Source organism: Saimiri boliviensis, chromosome 9 (genome assembly GCF_048565385.1).
Source record: "Saimiri boliviensis isolate mSaiBol1 chromosome 9, mSaiBol1.pri, whole genome shotgun sequence".
Taxonomy (NCBI): domain Eukaryota; kingdom Metazoa; phylum Chordata; class Mammalia; order Primates; family Cebidae; genus Saimiri; species Saimiri boliviensis.
This window is the reverse complement of record NC_133457.1, coordinates 119768029-119778550: the sequence shown is the minus strand read 5'-3', so window position 1 is coordinate 119778550 and position 10522 is coordinate 119768029. Positions and strand designations below refer to the sequence as shown.

General features: G+C 48.4%; 1 protein-coding gene across 1 annotated transcript; it reads right to left on the bottom strand.

Moving 5' to 3' along the window:
• Positions 1-1265: 1265 nt before the first annotated feature.
• FAM210B (family with sequence similarity 210 member B) lies at positions 1266-9601 on the bottom strand. The gene is made up of 3 exons (XM_039479593.2): positions 9338-9601; positions 3602-3777; positions 1266-3102 (listed from the first exon to the last, which is right to left on the bottom strand). Exons 1-3 carry the CDS (start codon positions 9524-9526, stop codon positions 2886-2888), a joined length of 582 nt encoding a protein of 193 aa, XP_039335527.1. The 5' UTR covers positions 9527-9601; the 3' UTR covers positions 1266-2885.
• Positions 9602-10522: the final 921 nt, after the last annotated feature.

The window sequence follows — 10522 nt, the reverse complement described above, 5'->3', positions numbered from 1 at the left end:
AAGGAGCTTCTGGTTCTGTCTTGAGCTGAGCTGACTTTGACATTCCCAAATACTTTGTGTGCCACCCTCCCAAAGTATAGTTACTATCACGTGACCAACTTCCCCCGTGATACCAGTGAAACTTGAGACGTTTCCCCAGACAATCCCACATGGGCAAAGAAAAAGCTCATTGTAGTAGTGCATTAATACCCTGGTCACAGTGCCACTTCATCAGCAGCCATGGTTTACCAGAAGGAGAATAAAAAAGTTCATAAGCTGTAAAGATGTTTCACAGAATTTAAGCTGCTCACTTTGTCAGATAAATTGGAGAAACAATGGCTTGCATTTTAAAAATAGATCCGTTTTATTCTGCTAGTTCTGTAAAAACAATGTAAACACAAGCGTTCTGTACATCTTGCTGGTGAAATCACAGAATGCTTAGTTCCGTGATCCTTGGACCTCTTCGTCTTCAGTTATTTTTTGTTGGGACCACTGGCCACAGGAGTGGAGAGAGAGCTATGTGGCTTTTTGGTATGACTCGTTTTATTGCTTGCCCTTTCAGCACACTCCCGTTACTCTTAACACAAAATTTGAGATTTAAGCCCTTAAACCTGCAGGAATCACTGTCAGCTTTTTTTTTTTTTTTTTTTTTTTTTTTTTTTTTTTGCATAAGGCATTACTAGGGACATGAATGGGAGCCTGGTAAAGAAAGTGGTGAGGAGCCAAAGCCAACAAACTGCTTTAAACACAAGATGAAAACGCTCTGTTCCGGCCACACAGAAAATCACCCAATACTGGTATGAGGCATCTCGGCTGTAGGGAAGTCCTTGGAATCAGATCTTAGTTCCAGCTTTATGTCAGTAAAACCTTTTGGTAATGGGCTAATTGCCTTAAAGGAAAAAAGAAAAAGGTTCTACTTTAAAGACCTTGCAAGTGGAGAACTTGTCCTACAAAGATTCTTCGAAATGTTAACAGATAACTGGCGTGGGTAACTGTGGGCCAGCCAGGAACTGTTAACAGCCCGATAGCAAAACCAGGACGGCCAGTTCATAGTTCCTTCAGTTCTCTGAGGCTCACAAATGTAACTTTATTTAGCCTTGTGGAGGTTCTGCAACAATTGTAGTTTTAAAGGAATGGGGATTCAGAAAGATAAATGCAACTCCTTCAACTCTGTAACAGCAGACTGGTTAATCTGGGTTCCCAGAGTGTGGAGCAAGAGCCCTGCGTCAGAGAACAGCCTAGGGGAAACTTGCATGATGTTGAACCCCAAAGGACAGAATTACTTCAGTCACCTGTTCCTGACTGCTATAAGGAGGAAGTAACAGTGCTTCAGTTAGCATCTGCACTTGGATTTCTTTTTTTTTTTTTTTTGGAGTCACCTGTTCCTGACTGCTATGAGGAGGAAGTATCAGTGCTTCAGTTAGCATCTGCACTTGGATTTCTTTTTTTTTTTTTTTTGGAGTCACCTGTTCCTGACTGCTATAAGGAGGAAGTATCAGTGCTTCAGTTAGCATCTGCACTTGGATTTTTTTTTTTTTTTTTTTTTTGGGAGATGGCGTCTCCTTCTGTCACCCATGCTGGAGTGCAGTGGTGTGATCTCGGCTCACTGCAACCTCCACCTCTTGGGTTCAAGCAATTCTCCTGCCTCAGCCTCCCCAGCAGCTGGGAATACAGGCATGTGCCACCACGCCCAGCTAATTTTTGAATTTATTGTAGAGACAGGGTTTCATCAGGTTGGCCAGGCTGGTCTCGAACTTCTGGCCTCAAGTGATCTGCCCGCCACGGCCTCCCCAAGTGCTGGGATTACAGGTGTAAGCCACTGCACCTGGCCTCTATGCTTCAATTTGTACTCTTAGCTACTCTAACACACATGCCCTTCATCGGGTAAAACTGGCTCGGTAGACTAATTACACCTGCTCATGTAATACAAGCCCCTCCCTGGCTTGTATTAGCTCATAGTTGCCTTCCATTTGTGACAAGTGCTACTAATTTTCCTTTTTAGGAAGTGATACAAAATCCTTTTTTTCTGGAACAGGATTTTTCACTCAAAATAATGAGAGTGTAAACATGACAGTTCTGGAATGTCTGAAGTTTGAGATAAAGATTGTCTAAGAAAAGCTAAGATTGTCTTAGCTGTTTATGTGTGCTATCCAAATTCCTCTGGAATATGGGCAACAGGAGCCAAGTGATGCCACTGCTACTTGGCATCTGGGCAGAGTTTTCATATTTTACCTAAACAGAGGCAAATGACGCTGACCTGCTTTAATGAAATTTCAGAAAAACCATCTGGGATCAGCCCCATCATATCCGGCTTGGAAGGTGTTTGGGGATGAATGAAACATACCAGAAATACTTTTCTTTCCCCAAAACAAATGTAATGAATGTCAAAGTGTTGATGCTGATTTAGACTGTGATTACATAGTAAGTCTTGCTTCATTACTTGAAGCACTGGCAGTTGTTCTGCAGAACGCTGCATATTAAACTGTAAGCAGCTGATAACAAATATCAGCGGAAGGGAATATTTAAAAGCCAGTTAAATTAATCATTGCTTTTTACAAACCTGAGCCAAGATGAACCCCCTGGAGCTTTTACAGACAGACCCTCACCAAAATCTTCCAGAAGGAACATTTGTAGGTTATTTTGTTTTGAGATGTTAACCCATCTGTGATGTCTTGCTGACATTTTAGATTACATATACAAGCCCTATAATGAATTGCGTTCACAAAATTTATGAAGCAAAAAAATTAAAATTCTTCAAAAGCCTGATTTTTGCTGGCAAAGTTTATCCATGAGAACATAGCAATTAACCCCCTACCCCTCCGAAAGAAACCCTACAACCCTAAAAGCAATCCAAATTGTGTAATTAAGAAGAAAGAGGTTTTCAGTGCCTAGGACTGAAGAGTTCATTAAGGTTTTGCAGCTGGAGGTTTAAAAAATCCCACTTTTCGAAAATATCTGACAATCAAGGGCACAGAGACTAACGTAATGCTGATTCTCACTGGCGCAAACAGCTTGTGGATCGCATAGGCCACCACGAAGGTGCTTGTGCCTGCTGCCATTTTTGACTGTACCAGGGACTCTTCAAATCCGAGTTTCAGCAGGACTGCAGACATGTCCATACCACTGCGGGGGAAGAGGCAAAGAAAATAATGATTACAGCAAGCGATTAAATGAAGAAACGGATTTGGCTATAAGATTTACAGTATTTAAAAAAATGTGACGATGTAGCTGAATGAATAAAGTCTTAATGGCCACGTGCAGTGGCTCACACCTGTAATCCTAGCACTTTGGGAGGCTGAGGTGGGAGGATCTCTTGAGCTCAGGAGTTCAAGACTAGCCTGGGCAACACAGCAAGACCCTTGTCTCAATTAAAGAAAATCATAAAATCAGCTGGATGCAGCGGTGCACGCCTGTAGTCTCAGCTACTCGGTAGGCTGAGGTGGGTGGATCACTTGAACCCAGGGAGGTTGGGACTTCAGTGAGGCGTGATTGTGCCATTGCATTCCAGCCTGGATAGCAGAGTGAGACCCTGTTTAAAAAAAAATGGCTTAGCCAACAAGTTCTTATTTACATAAAATCCTACAGGACAGTAAAAAATATTAATCACTGTCCAAGATCTTACCTTGACACAATCATGTAAAATATGCCCAAGGAGACTAATGAGATTCCGATGTGCAACGACACACCAACAGTGCCATATTCTTGAAAAATCTTTTTCAGCTGCTGTGACTTGCTTAGCTTTCTCTCCTCTGTGCAGCTGACGCTGCTGCCTGTGGTCTCCGTGGGCTGGCTGAGGTCCTGTGTACAAACCAGAGAAGAGGAGGTGCATTAGGGCAGGCACGGGTAGTCGTTACCAGCTTTTATACACACAAGCAATGTTCTACTCTGTTCTGCTTGATGAGATCTGCTACCCCTTTCTTACCCAGTGAGCCGAGTTTGAGCCAACTTTAGTCACCAAGTGCAATGCAAGCCTGGAACTAAGTATGGCTGGCAGAATGATGGCTCCAAAGAGGCCCTCATCTCAGGATCTGTGAATATGTCACCTTACATGGCAGAAGGCCTTTGGAGATGTGATTAAGGGTCTTGAGACAGGGAGATGAGCTCAGATTACCTGGGCTACGTTATTACCAATGCAATTATCTCAAGGGTCCTTAGAAGTGAAAAGAGGGAGGCAGGAGACTCAGTGTCGGGGAGGGAATGTGAGGATGGAATCATGGCGAGGGATCTGAAGATGTGGTGCCGCTGGCTTATGGAGGCAAAGGCCATGAGCCAAGGAATGCAGGCAGCTTCAAGCTGGAAAAGGCAGGAAATAGATTTGAGCCTTCAGAAGGACCCAGCTCTGCTGAGACCTTGACTTTAGTGCATTAAGACCCATTTTGGATTTCTGACCTCCTGAACCGTAAGATAATAAATGTGTCTCGTTTTAAGCCACCAGGTACGTGGTCATCTGTTGCAGCAGCAATAGTAACTAAAACGCTAGGGCTCACACGCGTGGGGACAATGATCCTTTATCAAGCATTTTCTCTGAGCTAGGCAGTCCTCTGATGCTTTCTCCTTCCATCCTCACACCAACCTTCAGAGGGAGACACTACTGCCTTTTCCCACTCTACAAAGGAGCAACACAGCCTTGGTGAGGTGAGGTCACTGGCCTGAAGTCACCAAGATCAGAGCCCAGGCCATCCAAGTCCACAGCCTGAGCATGTGACAACCAAGGTATACGCCACTGAAAAGGGACAGTGCACACAAAATTAATGCAGCAAAAGCTAGGGCAGATTTACTCCTAAAATGACGATTTATACCTGACATCCGAGACAGACAAAGGGAGGGGAATTCTTACACAGTACACTACCAGGACTTCTACAGAAATCAGGGATTGTACAGGGCATCTGTGAACAGTTACTGAGCACCTACCAAGCCTGGAATGTGTGGGAGAAACAAAAATACCAATGACACCTAGATTACGGGAGGAAAACACACCCTTCTCAGTAAGAGAGCACTTTCATCAAAAGACCAATAAGGACAGTCCTGGGGCTCATTCTGGCAGGTGACAAGCACTTGGCTCTGAGTCAGCTCTTGGTATGGACTCTGCAGCTGGCCCACTTTTACCCTGTTATTTTTAGAGGCATAAGATTTCTTAGAACATTTGAGGAAAACCCTCAGTGTTCTCATGATAGGACCCTTCTGCTGAGCTAGGAGCTGAGCTTACACCTCAAAGGCATCATTTCATAAATCCCTCCAGCCTCATGACCCAGGAGCATTTGTCGCTCGTGTTTGACAGATGGATGACGGAGGCTCAGCAGGGAGGGATAGCTGCCTGGCAGCATGGACTGGTGACTGGGCTGGTCACCACAAGGCCTCAGCCTCTGTGGTATCCAGCAGGCTCCCTTTTCCTGTCCTGCAAGAATGACCATTCTCCAAGGAAGACATTTTCCCAGAACGTCCAGGTTCTGGAGGGGAGGAGGGAAGAAGTCAACAGCCTCCCTTTCACTGGCCAGCACATGTGACCTCCCGTTTCCCTGAAGCCTTCTGACTAGTCCTGCCACCCCCGGCAAGGATGGCTGTGTGGAGAGCATAGGTTCGCCCTGATAAACAAGCCCCCGCCCACCTCCAGCTGCTGACGAAGGCTGCGGATGGGGGAGTAGCCAGGCGGTGAGGACTGATAGGAGGCTACCGACAGCCCCTTGCAGGGCCAAACACGCATGCCCTTGACACCTGGCCCCACTCTGTCCATTCACTGGACCAAGCACAGCTGTCTCTGAGAGGTCTTTATTTTGGCAAAAGGCCTTTTGGCCAAAAAACAAAAATAAAAAGACAGCCAGAATTCCAGCTATAGAATGAACAGCATCTACTGCCAGACTGTGATAGGGATGAAACATTCAGACTCAGGGAAAATCTTCGGTTAGCTGGCACCATGGTTCGTTTCTGACATTCTAGAGAACACCCAGTTACTGGACAATTTTCTTCCTTTGGTTTTGGTAAAAACACCCATTTTAAGCACTGTGAGCCATGCATTTCTCTTCCTAACCCTTGGGGAGACTAAGGAAGCTAAAATAAAAGAATTTATGACATAAGCAAGCAATGGAAAACTTTTAAACATTCGTTTCCTCGTGAAACATTGCCTTAAGTACCCACGATGTGTTAGGCACTGCCCTGAGTGCACAGGACGATGTTACCCATTCTCTGTCTGTACTCAACATGTGTTCATATGTGTGTGCATGTGTGTGTGTGAGTGTGTGTGTGTGCGAGATGCCCCTTCTGCCTTTCCCCCACACTTTTTAAAGTACAAAAACCTGTAAGAGAAGGGGCAGTAAGGTTTAAAGAATTAGCCAAAGACCCTGCCAAGTAGATCACAGTGTCTGGAGTGACACCTGTTTGCTTTAACCTGATAAATCATATTAATAATAAACACTATACTATGTATACTTTGTACCAGGCACTGTTCTTAGTATTTTGAAACTATTGGCTGGGCATGGTGGCTCATGCTTGTAATCTTAACACCTTGAGAAGCTGAGGCAGGAAGACTGCTTGAGGCTGAGTTCAAGACCAACCTGGCCAACATATCTTTTATTTTATTATTTTATATTTTTGAGACGGAGTCTTGCTCTGTTGCCCAGGCCGGAGTACAGTGGTATGATCTTGGCTCACTTCAACCTCAGCTTCCTGGGTTCAAGTGATTCTCCTGCCTCAGCCTCCCAAGTAGTTGGGACTATAGGCATGTGCTACCATGCCCGGTTCATTTTTGTATTTTTAGTAGAGATGGGGTTTCATTATGTTGGCCAGGCTGGTCTCCAGCTCCTGACCTCAGGTGATCCACCCTACTTGGCCTCCCAAAGTGCTGGGATTACAGGCATGAGCCACCGCCCCAAGCCGTGTCTCTAATTTTAAAACAAGGAAATATTAATGCATATAATCTTCACAACAACTTTGTACTACTGTCAACCCCACTTAATAGAAGAGGATTTGAGAAGCCTAGAGAGGTTGAGTAGTTTATCAAGGATCATACAGGGATTATCGTCAGAGCAAGGATCCCAACCTACTGAGTCTCGGTCCAAGGCCTGTGCTCTGAACAACTATGCTATGTCACTCCTCTCGTATTCACGAGTGTCTCCCTTGCGGCAGGCACTGTTCTAAGCGTAGGGGACAGGGCAATGGACAAAACTGACAAAACCCCACCCTCAATGAGCTTACGGTCTTGTGGGAAGGCAGGGACAATAAACAGAAAAGTAAAATACCAGGGCTCCTACTTGTGACAAGTGCCATAGAGAAACACCAACCAGGGCGGGGAGACAGGACGACCAGTGGGAGGAATGTTGCAAGTTTAAATACGGCCATCAGGGAAGGTCTCCCTGAAAGTGGCACTGGAACCAGAACTGATGGAGACAAAAGGTCACGGGGGCTCTGGGAGAGCAAGTCATTTGCCTGGGCTCCCCTATCCCCCTGGAAAGGGTAACGCACAGGCAGACGGGGCTGCTAAGTGGTTTACAGGACATGGAATCACATCAAGACAAAAAGGCGGGTCTCTTCTGTGGCTTTCCCTGCCCCTCTCACAGAGACCCCTTGCCAAGGCTGAGCTGGGTGGGCCTCTTCGGCTCTCAATGAAACACCTGGCAAATTTGGAGATCCCAGCTGGGCAGCACACTCCTACCTCCCAACCAGGGCAGCCAGAAGAGCCTCGTGTTGAGAGACCCTCCCTGCACCTGCTCGCAGGCCTTGCTGGGGACGCATTTTTTCAGGCAGATGAGTTCTCTTTTGTCCTAACCTTCTTTGAGGTTCTGATCCCACTTGGATTTTGCCAATCTTACCTTACTGCAGAAGAAACAAGGACAGCTCACCGGACCCTGGGGCCTTGGGACCGTATATATTTACTGCAATTATAACCATTTCTAACCTTAATTTAGGACACACCAGATGCCAGGCATGAACATACCTCATTTTACATTCATACTCTATGACATCTGAATTATTACCGTCCCATTTTACAGATGAGGGAACTGAGATTGAAGAGAATTTGATCAAGGCCACACAACAAGTAAGTAGAGAGAGGAATCCAGGGAGTCTGAGACCAACTCTTTGCCACTGTATACACACACACTGCTCCAGAGGCAGGGCCTGAGCGGGGAACAAGGTCAGTGTGGCTGACAGACAGACAAGCGGGACAAGACGCCATTCCAGATAAGTGCACAAAAGACCCACAGCCATGGTGCACGGGGCCAGTGGAGGCATCCCAGCTGGTTAGAAAGGACTTCTTGGAGGAAGGAACGGCTGGGCCGGGCCCTGAAGAATCACCAGGAGGTGGCACGGTGTGTGCAGAAGGTGCCACTCTGGAGAGGATCCCCACGACCTATATGCCACCTTGTGGGACTGCAGAAGGCGAGGAAGGAAGCTGATCTGCGCAGAAGGCAGGGTAAGGGCCTGGGTTCAATCCCCATCCGCTCCTTGATGAAAAACTAGGGAACTACTAGGAGATGCTCGCTGGGCCTGCGGCCCTGTGCTGAGGCCTGCACCAGCTCATGGGTTCCCTCCCACACTCTTGCTGGAAAGGTGCTATTTTTGGTCCTCTAAAAGGTCAGCAAACAAGCTCACAAGCCTTCAGGGTTCGGTCTGAGGTCACGGGGGGTGAAAGGAAGGCCCCTGTCTGCATCCAGGGGAACAAAGGGGCTCCAGACTGCGAGGCTGGACGCGCTCCCGGCTGGACGCAGGCTCCGCGAGTCCGGACTTGCCATTCCTGGACCGCCAGACTTTACTATTTACTACTGTTTTTATTTAAAGAGACCCACTTAGAAGAAAGTGATAGATTTCTCGAAAGGAAAGCTGGTATGACTGCTCTGAATGGAAACCAGTTTTCCCTTGGCACCCATGGAAGGTGACGGAAATGAGACATAACAAACAGCACTGTGGGTTCCTTGCCCGCGGCTTCCCTGAGGACGCCTGCTCTTCCAGTGAGATAAAAAGGGAGGAGCAGCGAGCGTTGGGAGGTGTTAGAAACACGCCAAGAGCCAGCCAGAAGGCCTGAACCACAACCTCGCAGGCCACGCGAGCAAGTTCGGACCAAGTCCGGGCCCACCTGCAACTCAGTCGGCTGCACCCTGGCCCGGCTGAGGCTCTGCAGACTCGGGGCTCGGCCCAAGACTGCGCGACCTCGGGCAGAGCATCATACCTCCCCGGGCCTCAGTTTCTCCGGCTGTCAACTAGGAGGATCGCTTCTCTTGCTTGTAGGGATTTGGGGTTTCGGGGACCCCGGAAGAGCTTGGTCTCGGGCAGCTGCAAGTGCAAACCCGTCCTTGGCGGAGGCGGCCGGCCCCGGGCGCGGCGCTGCGGACGTCTGGGGACCCGGGGACTGGGGGCGGGGTGCGCTTACCTGGCGGCCGCGGCAGTCCCCGCGCGCCGTGCGGAGCAGCCGGGCGTGGGGCCTGGGCGAGAGCAGGGCCAGGGCCAGTGGGGGCGGCGGGGCGCAGGGGGCGGCGGCGCCCAGGACCCAGGGGGCGTGAGGCCGGACCCGGGCGCCCACCCTGCCCGCCGGGCCCAGCAACGCCAGTAACCCGGCCATGGAGCGCAGCGAGGCGCTGCACCCGCACTGCTGAGCCGGGAGACGGGCGGAGGCCCCGGAAGGTGGGCGGAGCCGGCCCCGCGAGCGCCCTCCTCGGCCCCGCCCCCTAGGGGGGCGCCGCCGCACGCGCGGTGGGCGGGGCTTGAGAGGCGTGTTCACACCCTCTTGGCTCACGCACTAGCTCCGCTCCTCGGGAGCTTTAGTCCCACGCTGGTGGGCGGGGCTGAAGGCGCGCGCCCCGCCTCTTCCCCACTTCACAGGCCCCGCCTCTTTGGTGGTGAGTACAGGTCTTTGCAGGGTCTTGGGCTTGCTGAGGAGTGTAGTTGGCGGGTTGCTTTATTCTGCGGGCACAAAGGTGGGCATAGGGCGGTGGCTTATGAGCTTTTCTCCCTGCAGAAATAGGTGAAACCTGAAAAAAGTTGTAGATAGGTTTACGTGTTAGCTCCGAAGAAAATAAATATGAGAATTGACATTAGTACATGTTTAATAAAAAGTCCTCTGAATGACCCTCATACATCGTTGGTGTGAATGTGAATGAAGCTAAAGATGATGTGGCAGTTTCTTAAAAAGTTAAACGTATACCAACTATATAACCCAGCAACTCCACTCCTCAACAGCTTCTCAAGAGAAACAAAGGCTCAATGCTCAAAGACTAACACGTGAAGACACCAATGTTTGTAAAGATCTTATAAATATTAGTGAAAAATTAGGAATGTTCATAAACTGGGACACACTGTGGCGCAACCCTTCAAAGGAGCGCTATTCAGCAATTAAAGGGAACAGACTACAGATACACGCACAACATAAATGAATCTCCAAGCTCTTAATGCCAAGTGAAAAAATCTAGGCACAAAAGTCACACATTGTAGGATTTCAGCTACATGACGTGCCCAGAATAGGCAAAATCATAGAGACCTAAAACAGATCAGTGGTGGTCTAGGGCTGGGAGTGGGAAATGAGATTGACTACCAAGGAGCAGGAGGAATGTCTTGGGTG